The 21,028-nt window shown below is 42.0% G+C and overlaps 1 protein-coding gene across 1 annotated transcript in view; it reads right to left on the reverse strand.

The window, feature by feature from the left end:
• Positions 1-1,659: 1,659 nt before the first annotated feature.
• Positions 1,660-21,028, reverse strand: part of XPO7 (exportin 7) — a 39,358-nt gene continuing 19,989 nt past the window's right edge. The window contains 15 exon segments of the mRNA XM_008577110.1: positions 1,660-3,264; positions 4,537-4,664; positions 5,286-5,384; positions 6,075-6,235; positions 8,011-8,149; positions 8,393-8,607; positions 8,874-8,956; positions 11,468-11,575; positions 12,231-12,319; positions 15,476-15,582; positions 16,540-16,648; positions 17,056-17,119; positions 18,048-18,128; positions 19,265-19,338; positions 19,854-19,989. Coding sequence (XP_008575332.1) covers positions 3,033-3,264; positions 4,537-4,664; positions 5,286-5,384; positions 6,075-6,235; positions 8,011-8,149; positions 8,393-8,607; positions 8,874-8,956; positions 11,468-11,575; positions 12,231-12,319; positions 15,476-15,582; positions 16,540-16,648; positions 17,056-17,119; positions 18,048-18,128; positions 19,265-19,338; positions 19,854-19,989 — 1,825 coding nt within the window. The 3' untranslated portion in view covers positions 1,660-3,032.

The raw sequence follows: 21,028 nt of genomic DNA on the forward strand, positions 1-21,028 counted from the left end.
GCAGGCCCGTTGCCGGTCCCCGGTCTGGTACGGGGGCAACACTGAGGGTTGCGATCCGTTGCCGGACACGGAAAAAAGACAAAAGACAAAAAAAAAAAAAGAAAATGGACACTGCTGCTGAAAGTCATTATTTTAAAAAATTTAACAACTTAAAATTGTGACCCTGAGCCAAATCCCTTCTTCCTTTATCTAATTTACACTTTAGTAGGAATAGATAACCCTTACTTGGGCTAAACCAATAAATACATACACAAATAATAAAACTTAATATTCTGCAGTAAAGAATTTAGGTGTTTTTTGATGCACACAGTTTGTGTCAAATAACACTATCTAAAGACACTTCACTCGATGAACATAGTGCCTAGGAGAAATAGCCTAGAAGCTCCCAAATAAACTCGTGTTGACTGAAAAAAACCTCCCCATGATTTCTGGGGAAACCAAAGTTTAAAGACAAGCTATAAATGCTTTCACATTTACTAGGTTGAATCACGTGAAATTGCTAACTGGCCATTTTGACACCCTCCCTCCTCCCGCAAAAAAAAGGCTGGTTTTTTTTTTGGTGCCTCCTCCTCTTACAATTGTCAATTAAGGAGGGAACAGCTTCACTGTTTAAAAAGTTTGACAGGATTTGTGGAAGATTTCAGCCATGACACCTTGTCACGACTGGACTGTGCTCAGGGCTGCAGTGAGTGAGGAGACCGACCACCATCTTTGGTGAGTTTGTTGCTCTGAAATTGTTTCTGTGGAAGGGAAAGGGGGTGGAACATCTGCGGTTTTGCTGATCAATCAGCATTTCAAGATACTTGCGGGAGAGGTAGCTCTCATTTACTACAGAATTAGAATTTCTGGTTCCTGGAGCATGTACCAGGAATGTTTTGCATATTAATGAAACCTCACCATTTTTTATTTCTATTAGGTTTAGAGATGGAACTCAGCTAAGGTGAATCAATTCTATTTGTCTTCTAGCCATTCAAATACAATTTTTTGCCTTCAAAATAACTTATGACTGAGAAGGTTACACCAGTTCCCAGAAGGCTGAAACAGCAAAGGTGGTACGACACCTAAGTAAGAGACACAGGAGTGGCACTCTAGAGCCTGTGAGTCACTGGGTATAAATCTGCATTAAGGTACACATACCTATCTCTATCTTAAGACTTTTCAATGTTCCTGGCAATGAAGCTCCTTATATTTAGGCTACATTGTATAGGGATCAGTAGTAGTCTCTTTTTACTAGTGTTCTTCATTGATAAATCTGGCCTATGAGGTCTGCAAAGTATTCTGGGGGGCTAACATTTGCCCTTGAACTTGTCAGGGTCTAACGAATGAAGCCCAGTCCACATCAGAGGAGCAGATGTCCGAACTAACAAAATTGGGCTTTCTTCAATTGGTATTTATCTACTGGTAGCCGTGTTATTACCTGGAAGCTAGTAAAGAGGTAGAGTGGCTTCACTTTTATAGCTGTGGACAACAGCATATATCAACTGAACTGATCATACTGTTAAAAGAAACTGAGTCAGACTTAGTCCAGTGAACAAGTAAATTTTATAAGGTTGAGGGGCCCCTGTCATCCACTGGCTTTTACAAGTGCATGTTTCAAATATCTTCATGTGTTTAGAGTGAGACATGTCCCTGGACACACACTAGACTTGATTGCTGAAACCAGGTCAGTAGAAACCATTGAAGTTTATTGGCGGTCACAATGCTTACACTGTATGCAGCAAACACCCTTACAAGTCTATCCGCAACCTGATCACGCAAGAAAGGATTCACCACACAGTCGCCAGAGAAGAAGGAAAAAAAAAAAATTAACAGGCTTGTTTCTGGGGGCAGAGGAGAGATAAAAATAAAACCTAATTGGTGAGTGTCCCATGGGCAAGAGCTGAACTAGAGATGTGTACAACTAGCAGCAACAGTTGTGGAAAAAGTACAAGGCAAATAGCTTTCTCCATGAATTTTCCTCTGTAGGTTAATTTTTTTTAATATTCAAAACATTTATGTTTTTCATTTTATAAAAATGTATATTTTTAAAGGGGTGGGAGAATGTTAAATACTTCATGCTAGGTAGACCTTGTTATTAAGAACCCCCTCCACTGTAATAACTTCTTCCAGTTCATACATTCACGAGTGCAGGGTACGTATATAAATATCCACACGCAGACATCCACACACACTGCCTCGAGGGCTGGGGAAGACTAAAAGTTATTGGCCACACGCAGCTGGGCCTCTGGTGGACTCATCCAGATTGCTCAGCAGGAGAGCAACCAGCTCAGTTACTTCTCTCTGGTCTCTACCTGTATAGAGACCAAGAACCCGACAACACATAGTTAAATCCAAGTTTTAAAAGCAAGAGGCATCTGTCTGAGGATGAGGATGAGCAAAGTAGGAAAAAGGATGGAGATAAGAACACCAAACACTTTTAGCTGGAGTTATTTGTCACTACAAGAGGCCAGGGAACCTAGGGCAGCATCTAGAGTTGAAGGGGGAGGATGGTGCTCTGGCATGGCTTAGAGTTCCTAATAACAAGGGTTAGTTAATACAGTAACAGGAAGTGATCATTTTGGGGGTGAGGAAAGGGCAATAAGAAAAAATATACATTTGGAATTTTTACTTTTTTTTTTGCCTCTCTACACTGTGTCACTAAATATATCTCTGTACTTTCACACATCCTTGTCCAGTAAAGCTTTAGGCCACCAGAATACACATTTTCTTCACTCGCATACACAACCCCTCACATCAGCATTGGTGCACTAGACTCTGTAAAAATTTTTCAGTCACACTTTTTGTTTTTAAACTTGAGTCAATATAAACCTTGTTCAAAATGTTATGAAAAAATGTACATGTTTATACAAGGCAGGTTGTGGCAGGATACTGGGGGTTCTCCCGCCTTGGGTGGCCCCAGGAGGAGGGGGCTGGAGTCCCAGACATTGGTGTCTCTATCTCCTCCCACCACCCTTCCCACCCAGTCCCCCAGGAACCAGCAGCGCCCTGCCCCCTAGTGAGTGCACTCACACCCCTATTCCCTGGGGAAGTAGCTAGTTGACCTTTGCCATTTTCCCCACAGCCCTGGAGGAAGGAGCCAGGATCAGCTAGGCCCTCTCCCTTGCAATTGTTTGCCCCTCTGGGCCACACCAAAGGGACGCTGCTTTGTACAGGTAGAGTCCAAGGACGTGTCAGCTCATCATGTCATTGCTATTCACGCCGTAAGTGGAATTCTTCATCGAGTCGTTGACTTCTCGACGGAATGCTGACAGGTTCTGGGTGAACCTGCAGAGAGGATGCATGTGGGTTGGGGGAGGAGGGTGGAAGGGAAAGGTCTTTGCCTAAAATGTTTTTCTGCAGAGAAGTGGCTACTGAGAAGCAGAATATAATAACTGACAGGTTCTGTTTCTAAGGCCACCTGCTTTCAGTCTTAAGACTGTTAAGGGAAAGTTGGCCTAATTTTGTCCCCCTTTCTACCTGGCAACTGCATGGCAGGCCTAGAGATCTGGTCAGATCTGGGGCCCGGAGGCCCACATTGGGCTCATGGCAGCACAAAAGGAATGTCACTGACAAAGGTAGGATGTAACCCTCATGAAGTGAGGCAGTAAGAGAATGAAGCTGTCTCATTTCTTAATATCAAGAGACCAGTGGTATAGATCTGTGCTGTCCAGTATGGTAGCCACTAACCACATATGGCTATTGTACATGTGAACTGTGGCCAGTGCCACAATTGAACTGAATCAAATTTTTAAAAAAAATCAGTTGCCCAATCGTACCTTAATTAATTTTGAATCAAAATGCCTTATTTTAAATTAATTAAAATTAAATAAGATTTAAAAATTAATTTAAAAAACCCAGATGCTCAATTCAGTTATTGGAACACTACATATGTTTGGGACAACCTGGGTATGAAAACTACTTTGTCAACTGTAAATTTATGAAATCTTAATACAGATCAAGAATTTCCAATGAAGGGCCGGCCCAGTGGTGCACTGGAGAGTGCGCCGCTTGGGAGTGCGGCGGCGCTCCCGCCAAGGGTTTGGATCCCATGTGGAGACTGGTTCCCGCTCACTGGCTGAGCGCGGTGCGGGTGCAACACCGAGGGTTGCAATCCCGTTGCCTGTCCCCGGTATGGGCGTGACACCGAGGGTTGCGATCCCGTTACCGGTCAGTAAAAAAGACAAAAGGAAAAAAAAAAAAAAAAAAGAATTTCCAATGAAAATTTAGCATCTCAATTGAGATGTGCTGGTAAGTGTAAAATACACAGGATTTTGAAGACTTAGTACAGTAAAAAAGAATGCTAAAATTCTCAATTTTAAAATATTGATTATACATTGATATAATATTTTAGAACACTGGCTTAAACAAAAGTTATTATTAAAATGAATTTCCCTATTTCTTTTTAAAAATGTGGCTACTAGGAAATTTAAAAATACATATGTGCCTTGCTTTTCTATTGGACAGCACTGCTTTAGATGGCCTCCAGATATGGGGTGCACAAAGACTTTGAAAAATAACAATTGTCCATGATTTCTTGGCAGAGTCCTCTACACTCACCTGTCTCTGTTTTTTGTAAGAAGGTTTCGCTCGATGCCTTCCATCAGGTTTTCGAAACACAGATGCATAGCCTGCTGCTTCTCTGGTGGCTGGCTGTTCACGATACTGTTCCTTAGGTCAGAAAAATACTGTGGGGCAAGGAGTGAAACAGAGGGTAAGAGATGGTGGGGGAAAGGCAGATTAGCTCTCTGTCATCTGCAGGGTTGAGGAATGTTCTTCCCCAAGAAGAAATGGCATACCTACTGGAGTTGGATGCTTTTTAAAATTCAGGCAAGCACTTGCAGGATAATATGTTTTCATCCTACGTAAGACTCAAGAATTTTTAATTTGTAAAGCACTTTAAGGGCTGTCTGATCTAGACCATTCTTTGATAGGAATATCAAGACTTGTTTGTTTATGGCCAAGCTGGAACTAGAACTTAAGTCTCAAGTGCTCTGATATCCAGGTACATTCTTTCCTTGTAAAGGATTTGTCTTACTCCCTAGAGGAAAACACTTCCATAGCCTTTACCCTTTGTCTGAACTGCCACACATGCTGCCTTTTTTCTTTTTCTTCTTTTTCATGCTGACTTTTAACAATTAAGTGATCATGTGAGGTTCAAAGCATGGGTAGGACATGCTGGGTAAGTGGGCCATTTTCCCTATTTCACCATCCTGGGGTGTTTCTGTAAGCATTTCTTACAGTGCCTGGAAAGTGAGAGCCAAGTGTGCAGCTACCACCTCTTTTGGCTTGGCACCAGGCCCTCCTACCTTTTCATTAAGTAGTATCAAGCCAAGCAGGGGTCGGGACATAGACCACTGGTTCCTACAGTCTTCAAAGATGATGATGTTCAGCACCGTGGACAGCATCTGAAAATGGAGAATTGGAGGCAGTGACTTAGTCAGAGACTACCCAAGATAAAATGATGGATTCCAAACAGAGGAGTGTATTAGGTTGAAGGTCTTTTTGTGTAGGGTTAACCAAATATTTTGTGAAGCTTCACAAAGGTGAGATTGGCTAAAATACTATTGGCTAAAATCTAAAAAGTTCTACTGATCGCATTTCCTTACCTATTTTTTATTTAGTATTGTATTTTTGCAAGTTGCTTCAAATCTTATTTTTGTTGCATACAAATAGAATAAGGGCAAGCATATGGTTTGATCTCTGTGTGGTCAGTTATTTCCTTCTGTTCTGCACTGTTATTCCTGTTTTGCAAATGGGAACACAAGCTATAAGAAGGCTGGATACTGCTAACTCACGCTCCATTTATAGCAATGAGAAAAGTAATTTACATGGAAGGAGGACAGTGCTCATGAGAGGTACAGGGGTTCGTGTGACACTCAGAAGAACAATTCAGAACCCCCCCCCTTTTTTTTCCCAGATTGTCTGTATCCAATGATTACTCAGCAAACTCAAAGTCCACTGCAATTTAAAGACAAGAACTTCACCTCAGCAGCATGAACCTGATGAGATGTTAGGAACACTTGTCATCTTGCTTGGCCTCCCTTCTCTTGCAGAAGTTAGAGGCATCACTGCCTCCTACCCCTCAGCTTCCTTACCTGTTGGATCATCTCTGGATGCTGCTGCATGATATGCAGAAAGCGATCACTCTCCTGGTTCAGGGGTGTCGTCCTCTTCTTGGTGCTACGCGACAGCTGCTTGAAGAGGTATGTCACGATGTGGTCCAAGCAGGAGCAGCAGCCGGTGCATACCATGGTGTCTGGAAAAAAAGAGCAGCAGAGATGGAATAAAGCAGGGATACTGAGCTGCTGATGGTGATCTGGGCAAATGTGGATTACCTTCGGCTGGGCTTTCACAGAAGTTCCAGTCACACTGGAACTGTGGCCATTGCAGCCAATGCAACTACGCTGGATGCTTCCTGTTAACCTCTTACCCTCATCATACAGCAAGGCCCAATTTCTAAGTTTGAAAAGTGAGTGTGTGGTAATACATGATATAAATAATATTGAAATTATTGGCTCAGTGTGTTGTGGATGTGTCTTCTGCTGCACACAAAATAACAAATAGCTTCTGTTCAGCAAGTGCTTCTTTTGTACTGGATATTGTGCTAAGTACTTTATAGGTATCATCTCTAGTTTATCCTCTCAAGAACTCCAGGAGGTAGGAGTTCCAGTTTACACACACAGAAACAAGAGTTTGGAGAGGTTATGTAATTTGCCTAAAGATTACACTGCTAGTAATTGGAAGAGCTGTGATTAGAAATCAAGAAGTCTGAGCTGTGAATTACCTGGGTGATGTCAATAAACCCACCTTAATATATTTACAGTTTGTTAGAATGGGGTGTACTGTATTATTTATTTCCAGAGCATCTCTGAGGGGAGCCACACACTTGTCTATACTTTTTACAAAGGGAACACTGCAGCACAACCTGCAGACAAAATGGACTGAGGCAAAAGGACTAAGTGATGAACCCTTAAAAGAGCAGACAATTCTTTGAGTTCTATGAGACTGACAGTTTATGCAGAGGTCCCCCTATTTTCAAGAAGATATAAAACAGCGTCCCAAAGCAAGGTCTGATACCTTGACTGGACTGTACACTAGACATGGGTGTGCACCCTGATGGAAATAAATGTGTATCAACGTGGCAACAGAGGCATGGATGACTCGCCACAGTAGAAAATCCAAAAGTCTATGTGCGTTTGTAATATAGCATGATTTTTCTGCAGTGGACTTAATCTTGTTTATGTTTTGCTCAGCTTAATATAAAAATATGTTTTATTCTCTGATATACACCTATTACTGCTGGAAGGTAGCCTAGAAGCAAAATGGTTGACAGGAACCATGTGGACTAGGATGAAAAAAATGTATGGAGTGAGCTAGATAGTACCTTTCCACAAGACAGAGTCTAAGCACCCTGACATGGCTTAAGGGACCCCTTCATGATCTTTAGATTTGCTCCTGCAAATCTGTCCCTACAGCTTCATTTCATTCCTCTCTAACTCTTCTGTGTTAGCACATCAGCCATCTGGATTTCCTGGTTCTTTCCTGCCTACGGGTGCTAGTGCTTTTTGTTCCTGCTGCTAGGAACCCTTCCCCACTAATCTGGCTAATGCCTGTCCAGCTTTTAGATTTGTGCTTTGATGTCAAGTCTTCCAGCCAGCCTTCCTTGACCTCACCTCCTTAAAACCAGAAGTTGAGGTATTCTTTCCTCGTGTAGCACTTTGTACTTGCCCTCCTGTAGTGTGTAAGTGGTAAGTATGATAAACAGGCAGTTGTCTATTTATGTGTCTATTTCATGCACCAGATAAAATAACTCCTTAAAGACAGAGACTGTGTTGTTAGTTACCATATCCTTAGTGCCTTACACAGTGCTTGGGAGGGGATTTGTATTTGGTACGTAGGAAGGGATCAGCAAATATTTGCTGGATGAGAACGTACCCACGAATATACCCAAACAAGTAATCCTTTTGGAAGATTCTCCCCTCTGTTAAGTGGTAAAAACCAAACAATCCACCCACCCATGCAGGGTCTTACCAAGTGCAGTAAGTCCTTCAGAAATGGAAGAGAGAATATACATGATGACATGAGGTTCCAAGCTTGCAATAAAGTTCATATGGTCCTGGGTCAGGACTTCCAGTAGTGAGTAATAAGACTGGCTGAGCTTGGGGTAATCCTGTGGGAGAGGAGGAGGAAGAAAATCAGCTTAGGCATTGTGTACTTTAGCATGAAAGGAGAAGATCTTAAATAAAATAGCTTAGTTCCTTTCAGTTGGGAAAACAAAAGATTTTGTTTTAGCAGAAAGGAGCTAGCTTACAGTTTCTCAAGAGAAACATTCATGGTTTCAGGTAAAAAACAACAACAACAAAAACTGAACATGATGAGAGACACGATCCTGTCAACGTAACTTAAGGCTTACCAGGAGGTCACTGTGGGGAATAGAGAGAAGCAGCTTGATGAAAGTCTGTAGAGCATTGTCCAGGGCATCATCTCCATAGAGACGGAAGACTCCAAAATTGACGTAACTCCCACTAAGAGCAGCCTTTAGCATGGAGAAGCAGATGGAGATGCCCTTGAGCTTCAGGGCATAGACCTGATCCTTTGGGACCTCTCCCAGTGTTAGGATGCGATTGCCTGAGTAGACATGTAATAAGTATTTATCAACCACATTATAATTGGTAGTTTTTATACCAACTAAACCTTCCTACTCCACAGTCACACAAATTCCAGCAGACCCTTGGTGACAGCTGACACTCTAACACACACGTATGAGGAACACAGCATGCCATAGGAATGTGGTCCTGGCTACTGCCAGGCTAGCTTGAGACCCACACACTGCTTACAGTACAGTGACTAAGCCGGAATCCACTTCCAGAGGCGTGCTCCTCAAAAGCACTTACCATACATTGTTATCATCTTGCTGGTTTCTCGGAAGAGTAAGATGCCATTGGGGGAAGAGACATCAAACTGGAGTCGCTGGGATCTGACCAGAGAACACAGAGGGAGAAAAAGTCTGAGGCATTTTCTTGGAAGCATGGAGTACTTCAGGCGAGTACCCTGGGTCATTTTGCACTAAAATATGCAGACTGCCTATCCTAATGTAAGAAATAGCCAAGTTAGTTAAAGATATTTAACAATTGATGTAGTTTATATCTTGAAGACCAACATGCTAGATTCAAGTTCTGCTGCTCAAATTGAAAACATTTGAAAGAAACAAACTGAAAAGGCAGGAGATAAAATTACTTTTTCAAAATTCTCAATTTTATTTGATTAAAGTATAACTTCTGCCAGTCACTTCTTACTACCAACTTGCAGTCCTTCAGACGTTAATTTACATCTACCTTTACAGCTTCAGTGGCAACTAAGAGAGGGGTATAAGCATTGATATCACTTTATAAGAAGGAAAGATACAAAGGGACTTAGAATTCCACAAGAGATTGCTGGCAGGGAAGGAAAACTTTAACAATCTTAGTTCTGAGTTCCTACCTCTGTTCATCAGGACAGAATGCCTCTTCTTGTCTGCCCTACCTTTTAATGAGCTTCATTTGACTCAGGTTGGTAAGGCCTCAGCCCAGGAGTCCTTGATCCCTGCACCAGTCTGTCAAGATCTAGCTCTAAACCTGACCCATCCACTTCCTGTACAGTCTCCCTGCTTTCACTCTTGTCTCTGCAGTTCCATTCTTCACAGGGTAGGTAGCTAGAATGATACTTTCAAATAATGTAAACAAGATCATCTCTCAATCCCTTGCTTAAAACAATCTAGCAGGTTCTCACTATAATGAGAGTAAATGCCCATTCCTCACCACTGCTAAACCAACCAAGGTGCTAGACAATCTGGCATCTGCCCTCCCCTCTTATTCACTGGGCTCCAGCCCCAGTGGCACTTTTTCGTCTCAAGTCCCAGCAAACTTATCTTATCATAGGACTCTTGCAGCTGTCTTCTCTGTTTAGAACATCCCTTATTTTTGCAGGCCTACCAGAATCTTCTTTGTCATTTAGATCCCAACTTAAGTATCACCCACTATCTCTGAGAGGCTTTCCTCGACCCTACTATGCTTCAATTCCCCTCTATTTTACCACCTTATTTTATATTTTTCATAGCACTTAGTGATTGTCTGAAATTATCTTCCGTACTTGTTTTTATCTGCCTGCCTTCCCCACTGTATGTCACATTGAAGAGGGCAGATTTTGGCCAGCACAATAGCCAGGAAGGTGCTTGGCAAAGAGCAGATACTCTCAAATACCTATGAGAGTACTTCAAAAAGTTCATGGAAAAATAGAATTAGGGGCCGGCCCGGTGGCGCACTGCTATAGTGCACCGATTGGGAAGCGTGGTGGCGCTCCCGCCGAGGGTTTGGATCCCACATACAGACCGGCTGCTCACTGGCTGAGCGAGGGGCGGGAGCAACACCGAAGGTTGCGATCCCGTGGCCGGTCCCGGTCCGGTAAGGGCGCGACACTGAGGGTTGCGATCCGTTGCCGGTCACGAAAAAAGACAAAAAGGAAAAAAAAAAAAATAGAATTAAAAGATAATACAAATCTTTCCATGAACTTTTGGAAGTGCCTTCATATTCTATAAATGAATAACTTGAATATAAGCCTGAAAGGAGGTTACAACCTCTGAGTATTACCTGCTCCTTCACTAAGGTAGTTTTAAAAATTATTCTCTCAGGAGTGTCATGAGAAATAGATGCAAATATCCTAAATTCTAGCAAAGTTAAGGTGCTGGGTTTTTATCACCATCCCTAAATTGTTGGGCAAATCTAAAATTTGGTGTTTTGGAAATCTTTCCACTTTTTTTTTCCTTTTTGTCTATTTTTTCGTGTCCGGCAACGGATCGCAACCCTCAGTGTCGCGCCCGTACAGGACTGGGACCGGCAACGGGATCGCAACCCTCGGTGTTGCTCCCACACCTCGCTCAGCCAGTGAGCGGGAATCGGTCTGTATGTGGGATCCAAACCCTTGGCGGGAGCGCCACCGCGCTCCCAAGCGGCGCACTGTAGCAGTGCGCCACCAGGCCGGCCCAAAATCTTTCCACTTTTTAAAAAAATTAAATCTTTATTGATCCAGCTGCAATTTGCCTACTAAATACCTTTCTTAAGAAAGGTTATTCTACTATGTATCATATCCTTCTCAATTGTCTCTAATTATGAAACGTGATGAACGGGACACCATTACCAAATGTTAACTTTTACATGAGAGGGCAGAAAAATCAGAATCTTGGTTGCCAAATTTACTTCTCATAAGATTGGCTATCTTGAGACTCTTTTTCAAGGAACTTATTTCCTGCAGATAGTTATGGCTTCACATGGTTGGAGATAGCCTCCTTTCAAATCAACAAAAACACACAAACTTTTAGAGGTTTTCAAATTTTGATAGCAGTGAATCTTATTATCTCCTACAAATGCCCAAAGCATCAGATAAAGCTAATTTTCTCAGGACTTTCTCAGATAAACGGGCAGATGTACCCTTTGAAAGTCTTCCTCCTGCTTACCTATTATGAACTAATTCAGCCATCAGCTTAAGCACAGGTGTGGTACAGGCTGGATCATGGTACCAGAGCTCAATTGCCCGCTGGAGAATTGGCATGTAAGATGGATATCTGTAAATGAGAAGCTAAGGAAGAATTTCTGAATCCAGAAAGGTTCAGAATTTAAAATAATTTCTCAGCACTAGCAGCCAAGCACAAACTGTCAAATTACAGTTCTCTAGTTTCCTGTCTGGCTTGCTAATCTTGGAGTCTTCCTAACCAGAAGATGTTAAAGTGATTGTGTGTCCTTTAACTTGTAATAGGCATCTAATAATGTTTTAATTTACACAGTGCCTTTCTTCTGAAGAGCATAATGTATTTCATATTGTTATTTATCCTTTTACCACTTCTATGATATGACAGGATCACCTATTTCCTTTATGCAATTATTGGAGAAACCGAGGCACTTGAATTTGAAATGATCTGCTCAAGGTTATGAAGTCAGTAAAGTCAGACTTCCTAATTCCTAAAAGCTGTCTTTTTTTAGTAGATTAAAATGTCTCTCTTTTCTAAGTGTATCAAAATTCCACAGTGGTATACAGTTCCATAGGCCTTTATATCTGGGACCCAGAAGAGAAACTAGAAAGCTATCTCATTTATGTTCTAATCTCAGGCCACTGGAATGGCAGCTTGCAGGACATATATGGCAGGATTTTTGAGTAAGTCTTCATCTTCTCCAGTTAAGGCTTGTAAGGTTCCAGTACGCTCCTAGTTTGAGTTAGGATACATCCATTCAAACAGCATCATGAAGCTGGTCTTGGCATTGAAGGCGAAAGCTATCCCCCTCAGGTCTCTCACTAGGCCAACTAGAGTACGCTGTAGTGGAAGGCAAAAATATGTTAAAATAGAAGTAAAACCAAAGCTATAACTGTCTGGTGGAGATTTTGCACATCTATAATCAAATTCTTCCTTCCACAGTTCAACAACACTGCTTACCAAATATTCTGAATCAATCTCTTCCATGCTAGCATGGAATCTTTCTTTTTTTTTTGTCTTTTTTCGTGACCAGCAACGGATCGCAACCCTCAGTGTCGCGCCCGTACCGGACCGGGACTGGCAACGGGATTGCAACCCTCGGTGTTGCTCCCGCACCTCGCTCAGCCAGTGAGCAGCCAGTCTGTATGTGGGATCCGAACCCTCGGCGGGAGCGCCGCCGCACTCCCAAGTGGCGCACTGTAGCAGTGCGCCACCGGGCCGGCCCCTAGCATGGAATCTTTCCACTTAGAAAATTAATTTTGGAAGCTTGTTATACTAAGAACATAGGATAGTTCATGGCTAATTATGGCACAGATAGGGGCTGATAAGGCTTGAAGATATTAAAGTGATCACAGGTAGAAAGTGGAAAAGCAAAAAGGCCCATACAGGAAGAGGCAGAAGAGCCATATATCTCAAGATCTGTATCCTAAGGGGTGTCAAATGCATACCCTGCCAGGTGGAAGATACAGGGGAGTCTACATGGTAACTGCCCCTTTGGTAGGGGCATCTGGAAATAAGGCTGCCACATCAAATCTGAGAGCTGTAAAGTATTATATTCTCCTCTTACAGAAAAGAGACTGAGGCCTAAAGAGACCAAATAACTTGCCCACAGTCATACTGATAGGTGGCAGGAGGGCCCAAGAGTAGGTCTCACAGCACCAAGATTTCACATCCAATACTCTCTTTCTCAACAGAATTTTTACTTGGGGGCCCTGGACAGCAATAAGACTGCTTTTAAAATCTAGTAGTCAATATGCTCAGGAAGGTAGCACATTTGGGGTTCTTGACTCATTTGGCAAAAACTATTGTACTTCTGTTAACAATCTGCTTTAAGCAAACTGTTCTATTCCTACGCTGATACCATAAGCTCTATTTTCTAGTCTAAGACATGAACAATCTAAAAGACTTGTTACATGGGACATGACAGATGTAGGTGACAGTTGTAGTCCATGGCCAGGATGGTTCTTTTGGTTAATTTTACTTGCTTTTTATGGAACTAATACAATGGAAAATGGCTGATATTCAGTGATACCCCTCAATGAAGTCCTTGATATTGATTGAAACTCTACCCTAAGTTACCGATATGTTCCATACTAACCATTGCTTTGAATGGTATCCATCTCAGACCCCAAAACACAAGTGTAAAGGAAAGAGAGAGAGTCGGACAAAGTGGTATTGCTCTCTGACTACCCTGCTGATTTGGAGATGAAAAACTAAGAGGCTTTCTAAACACACAAAGGAGAACTTTAGAATGTCAGGTAAAGCCTGGCTCTTTTTCTGGCAATACCCCTGGCTATTTGGTGGCTCTACCATTCAGTCTCAGTGCGCTTAGAAACACCGCAAAAAGCCCTACCAATATTAACATCCTGCTGTCTTCTGATTTTGGCATAGAGGCCAGGAGAGCTGGTGTGTGTGAAGTAAAAATATGAGGAAGCAACAGTCAAGAAGTGATAATTCTGAGAACAGGAAATCAAGAACTAAATGGAACCTAAAATTCCACATATATGGAAATCCAAAAACTCTTCTAAATGATGCATGTATCAAAGAAGAAATCTTAATAGAAATCAGGAATTAAAAAGAACTGAACAATAATGAAAATATTACATATTACAACTTGTGGATTTCACAATAATGCAGGAATACTTAACACTACTGAATACACACAAAAATGGTTAGGATGGTGAATTTTGTTACTACAATTAAAAAAACCCCAACAAACTTGTGTAATAATGTACCTAGAAGAACTTTTATAGTTTTTTTTTTTCCTTTTTGTCTTTTTTCGTGACCGGTAACGGGATCGCAACCCTCAGTGTTGCGCCCGTACCGTGACCGGCAATGGGATCGCAACCCTCAGTGTCGCACCCACACCGCGCTCGACCAGTGAGCAGACCGGTCTCTATATGGGATCCGAACCCTCGGCGGGAGCGCCACCGTGCTCCCAAGCGCCGCACTCTACCGAGTGTGCCACCGGGCCGGCCCCAAGAACTTTTATAGTTTAAAATAATGGGCCGGCCCGGTGGCGCACTGCTACAGTGTGCCGCTTGGGAAGCGTGGCGGCGCTCCCGCCGAGGGGTTGGATCCCACATACAGACCGGTTCCCGCTCACTGGCTGAGCGAGGCGCGGGAGCAACACCGAGGGTTGTGATCCCGTTGCTGGTCCCGGTCCGGTACGGGGGCGACACTGAGGGTTGCGATCCGTTGCCGGACACGGAAAAAGACAAAAAGGAAAAAAATAAAATAAAATAATTATATTAGGGGCCGACCCTGTGGCTCACTCAGCTGAGTACGGCCCTGGGAGCATAGCAGCGCTGGGAGCACCGAGGCCGCGGGTTCGGATCCTATATAGGGATGGCCAGCGTGCTCACTGGCTGAGCGTGGTGTGGGCAACACCAAGCCAAGGGTTACGATCCCCTTACTGGTCACAAAAATAAATAAATAAATAAAATAATTATATTAGGAAAAAAGAGGGGCTGAGAAGAAGTTAGAACAGAGTAACTCTAAGGAAAATATATGAAAACAAAGAGAAGAAATGAATAAAATAGAAAACACAGATAAAGTAGATAAAACAAAGCCAAAAAGTGTTTTGTTTTCTGCAATATTAAAAAAATTGACAAATCTCTGGCAGGACTGTTCTAGAAAAAGAGTGAAAGCACTAATAAGCAGTATTCAAAATGAAAAGGGGATATAATGAAAGATACAAGAGGTTAAAAGGCAATAAAAAAGCTTTAGATAACTTTATGCTAACACAGTGGAAAACTTAGACGAAAAAAATCCTTAAGAGCTGCTTAAGAATACTCTTTACTACTCTTTTTACAAAAGTTTACAAATCAATACCAGTTCTTCTATTTCGAATCCCAGGAATCCAAAACATTAAATAAAAAGTTAAAACAGTGGAGTTTATGGACAGGCACTATTTTAGGCCATGCCAGCTAATCTAGTCTCCATCACGGACTGCCCTTAAGCAAAAGCTGATCAATCACCGGGTCCAGGACTCACCTTTGCCTCTTGTTCGTTGAAACTATTAGTGCTAAACATCTGAGCCACAGCCTCAAAAGCTGCTGTGAGTGGCAGCATGAACTGCTCGTACTGATCTTCATCCTCTCCTGTAAGGGAAGCAACCCAGGGTGTGACCCCAACAGCAAGAATTCAAAGCTGTGTATGCATGGGAAATAAGATGGGATGGAAGATGAGCAGACCCAAGGATAATTCAAAGGGGTTCCTTTATTATCCCAACAGGTATTAGTAATAATTTAAAAATAAAATGTATATTAAACATTTTGAAACTAGAATATGACAGAAATCATCCAGTACAATGATGTCCTGTTTTCTGATGCTGAGCCACAGAGATGTGTACATGTATAAGGAACTATGTTATTTATCAATTTTGCCATAAGTGAAAACTACAGTCAGTCAAGAAAGGACAAGAGCTGGTGTATGAGAACTATATGAGGCTCAAACTTGAAAAACATGCCTATGGAGGCTTTGTTCACATTTACTTTCTTTTCTAAAGTAATCTTTCATAAACCTAGAAGAGTTTATAATGTCATTTTAGTAGGATTAAATTTAAACAGTTTGAAATTAGAATACCACTGAACATCAGTTATGACCTGACACCAAACTACTAATATCACCACTAGTGCTACAAAGGTGATTATGTCCTCCTGGTTCAGATGTGCGAGAGAACTGGGTAATAAAAATGTTTTGCTGACTGTCTCAAGTGGGTAAGCACCTCAGTGTGGGGTGAAGGAGTTATCTGGCCAACAAGATGCATTTGGGAGTTTCGATTCTCAGTTCCCTTATTTCACAGATGAAGATTATGAAGAGAATTTTAAAGCTGCTGCATATCAGATGAAAACTTCAGGAGCATACAGTTATTCTCTTCCAGTTACAGGGATCATGATGGCATGATCTGTTCTTGGTGAAATCAAACTGTTATTTCAAACGGTTTTGTTACTGTTGAAATAGCAGAAAAGCCTTCCCCCATATCTAATTTTTTGTCTTCATAAAAATTTAGAACAGTGCCAGATTACTTCATGAGCCTCTAGGATTTATTGCAGTACCTAAATCCACCATGAGGAGACGCCCAAGTGCTGTGTAGAAGGTAGTCCGACACCGCATGTCTGTCAGGTTGGACTGATTGTTAATACCCAAAAATGAAAAGTGCTCGCTCTATTGAAAAAAAGAAAACAAGTTAAAAAGGTAAAAACATGCATTTAGAGCAGAATGCAAGCCAGTAATCTGAGAATTACTGAGCCCTTTCAAGCTAAAGGCTACATGGTCATTCCTTAAGGATCTGACGGCATTTTTTTTTTTTTAAATTATCGTTGTTACCTACTACTAATTTATCTGAAGTATGAACAGTAGTAGGTGACTTCACCATAACTCAGATCATCTGGATCCCAGAGAGCAGCTATGATGACAGTAAGTGTAATCTGGCAGTGTAATGGGAGTGAGGGACCACAGTCTATGCTGTAGCAGCACCCAGGACCTCAATTTAAACATTTCTTTTTTGTGTTGAGAAAGTTTGTGTCGGGTGGCTAGAGAGAGTACCAGGAAAAGGAGCTAAAACCACTCACCGTGTGATTGTTCAGCATAAACTGTACCGCACTAAGCTTCACTAGCTTCCTTACGCTACTGTACGTAAAGACAAAGGGACAAGGTCAAGGAAAGTATGAAGTAAACTAAGAATCTTTAAGGCAGATGGAAACTTTCCAGGATAAAGTGCAGTCTACCTAAATATCTTAATTTTCTAAACCTCTTCTAAGCAATATTTAACTGATCAATAACAGAATACCCATACCAAACTCCTATCTGTAAGAAAATAGAGAAAGCCCAGCAGTTTCCCCTAAGAATCATGAATATCTTACAGTAGCTCTTTTATTTTTTACCTGAAGCCCTGCCTCAGGCATCCGTTGTGCATAATGAATGAACTTCTCTCCTATTTATAAGGGCACTAGCTATGTACAATCTTTCAGACAACTGAGAAAAAAGTCACTTTAATTTTACAGGGTTTATTCGTTGTGCATAATGAATGAACTTCTCTCCTATTTATAAGGGCATTAGCTATGTACAATCTTTCAGACAACTGAGAAAAAAGTCACTTTAATTTTACAGGGTTTATTTCTCTTGCACACCCCTGGTTGTGAAAAGCTATCCTAGAGCAATTTAAATGTCACCGCAGACCTAGTCCAAGTCAAGAGGAAGGAGAGCCACTACTATGACAGAGCTTGGAATCAGAAGGTTTCTACCAATCAGCTGATAAGACAACCCAAGAGGGGATTTGCCTCCACTAAGGATGCTAAAAACTTGGCCACACACAGTGTGTATCTATGACATAGATCTATTGTATTTCTGGACCTTAGGAAAAGCCACGATAAATCTGTAGGAAACTATTAGGTTGTGTGCTGGCTCATTTTTGGGGTACTGCCTTTGACCCCTAGGAACATGGAAGACACCTGAGTACGCACTAAAGCTAAATTAAAGTGGAAACATCCTGTGGCCATGATTCTAAGTTTGGCAGCATGCCACTACTTCTATTGTGCACAGAAGCTAGCTCAGAAAAGGATATCCAATGGAGAGGTCATTGAGAAGCTGTAGTGTCTTGGAGGTGATTGGTTCACAACGGCCCCAGTACTTCAAGTTTGTGATGCTGGAGGACAAAAAGAAAGAAAAAGCAAGAAACACTTTTGATTTGCCTGGTTTCCTTGAGGGCTGGGAGAAGAAGAAAATCACCCATCAAGTCACCACACATCTGCACCACCAATTCACAGACATCACGACCACAAAAAAATTGGTAGGAAATCTTCGTACTTACATTTGGTTGACTAGAAAAATTATCCTTCAGATAATCTTCACTACTTGGTTCCAAAGCTACACTGGCCCATACCCAGGCCCTTGGAATTCTGGGGCACTCCAGGGCTGATTTCTGCAGCAAGGGTAAGAGATTTCTGCGGCAGTGATAACATGCAGACGTATGCAATTCTGCACCTGCACCATCCACTGTCAGCTGCAGAATTCTAGTAGCCCTTGCTTCTGGATTCTTGGCTGGCAGAGTCCTTTAGACCCCCTTTGCTTTTTTGATCTTAAGTTATCAACCAGCTCATGGATATTAGTGTTTAGGGCTGGGATAGCTGGAAGGCAGCAAAATATCACTTTGCACACAGCCCTGGGTAATATATTTGGCTTCTAATGTGTGCTTTGATAAATTGAGCTCCTAAAAAGGGGAAAATGTAACCAAAGGGGCATAACTTAAAAAAACAAAAAAGGGCCAATTAGGAGTCCCAACTTTCAAGACAGTTCAAGCAATAGCACTAGGTTTTGGAGACTCAAGACTCTCTCAAGGGTGAGATGCTTCCTGAGAAGAATAAGCCCATTATAAAGAAGGGCTCTCTGCCTGGGGAGTAAACTAGTGGAAATCAGCACCAGAAAGTGAATGCCTATTCCGGGCATCCCTGGAAGCATGGTGATTGGGTGAGAGGCTGAGCACCAATCACTGGGGAGGGACCATTTTGCTAACGCCATGACAAGGTTTCACCTGTGATTCCAGAGGCTAAAGAGGAGATTCTGCAAGAACAAAATTAAATCCTTGCCTGTACAAGCCTGGAATGCTCTGGGGCCGGGCCATATCTCTAAGCACAGCTTGTCACACACTCAAATGCACAATTTTCTGACGCAAACGATAAATGCTGAAATACCAAGGCACTGGCAGCAAAATGCCAAGATCACATTTTACGGTTGCAACAGGATTGCAAGGGACTCTTGCTGATGGCAAGCTGAAACACTTACATTTTTCCTATGAAGACGCTTAGGACCATGGTCTCATCATTCAGGCCCAGAACTTCTGAGAGTCGGCGGTACAGCTGGTGTTGTGTTAAGGGAAGAGAAAGTAACCAGAAAACATGGATTAGAACAACTGTACCTCCTTACTATTTTTGTCCCCACTCAGGGGAAGAAATGGATGACAATCCTGTGGAAGACTTACCTAAAGGATGAGCTACTTTCTAAGCCTTACTAAGTACTATATAGAGGTTAAGCCATCTTACTGGTCCCCTGCAATCCTGAAATTACAAAAAGACTGCCAAAACCTTCTACTGTTCTGAACATTAATTCATGTATAAAGACTAAGAATTGCCAATTCTGGGGAGAACAACAGATGTTCGGACTGGCCATTTGTTAAGCATATGGAACACTATAGAAATGGACCCAATTCTTTGATGAGTCTCCCAGAATTCTACAGACTAACAGAAAACATTTGGACTGTCCCAATATCTAAAATCTGGAGGTTGTATCTAAATTGTTATCAACCGTTTCCCTCAATCAGCAATTCCATAAGTGAGAAGTGAGAACTAAATGGAGCCAACTGAGTGTTTGTTACCTTAGAGGATTTCTGCACCTGGTCCCCAATGTAGATCTTACGAAACTGTTCAAAAAAGCTCAGCATGGCCAATTCTAGCTTCTCGTTACCCGCCTGAGCCAAGCGGGAATCTGTCAGGTTCATCAGCTGGAGCACCCTAGAGGAAGAAGAGCAATGATTCTCTCAACAGCAGGGTATCCTGGTCACTCTAGACATTCCAAGCTACGCTGAAATAGTCACATGTGCCACCTTCCTTACCCATCCTATCGGAAAGGCGTTCTCTGCAGGCTTTTAGCTCAGTGAGGGAACAAAATTCTCCATTTCTGCCCCATAGGAACTACAGCCGAAGAATGAATGGTCAGATGTTTCTCTACTGGGACTGTAGAATGGGACAGAACTCATAACTGGCTTAAAAACAGTGGAAAAACACTGGTATTAGGTGTAATGGTCTTCCCTGAAATTTCTGTGAGACCTTGTGTAGAGCGTCCTAGTTCATCTATATAAATGAGGGAGACTGGACTAGATCAGTGGATCTTAATCTTTTTTTCTCAAAGAGCCGTGACAGGAATGGACGCCAGCAAAGGAAGATGTTCATAGGCAGGTAACACTTCCAGGGACAAATAGCAGATATACTACCTATGACTTCATACCTTTTCCCTGCACCCCTCTCCCCAAAAGAAAGCATAATGGAATGCAGGTGAGCGAATGTTGAATGAATAAGAATGAGGTGGTTATAAGTGAGTCATCTGACATTTTGATAGTGTGAAAATAGGTAACAACCTATTTGTGACATATCATGAGTGAATTAGACTCAATCATTGTGTTGCAATGAGAACCAGTCTTCAACACTTAAATTTATATCATGACACACGGTATCACACCAGGCTGAAGAATCAGAAAGGTATTAGATTTCATTCTTGTTAAATCTTTGCTCAACTCTTCAAAAAATGCCAGTGGGACATTGGCATGGAGACTTTTATCAGAATTAAAGCACCTAAGGGCAAACAGGCATCTGATAGATAAAATGGGGATGGAAGACAAATGGGGGATTTTCAGAAGAATAACAAGAATTATAGAATGAGGTGTCTGGATACCAATAAAGTCTAAGGCATCATGTTAAAATATGTTCATCTCTAAGGAGAGCATCTCAAAGTTTAGAACGCTTTTTTTTTTTTTTTTTTCATGTCCGGCAACGG

The sequence above is a fragment of the Galeopterus variegatus genome, unplaced genomic scaffold (genome assembly GCF_000696425.1).
Source record: "Galeopterus variegatus unplaced genomic scaffold, G_variegatus-3.0.2 Scaffold1451, whole genome shotgun sequence".
NCBI lineage: Eukaryota > Metazoa > Chordata > Mammalia > Dermoptera > Cynocephalidae > Galeopterus > Galeopterus variegatus.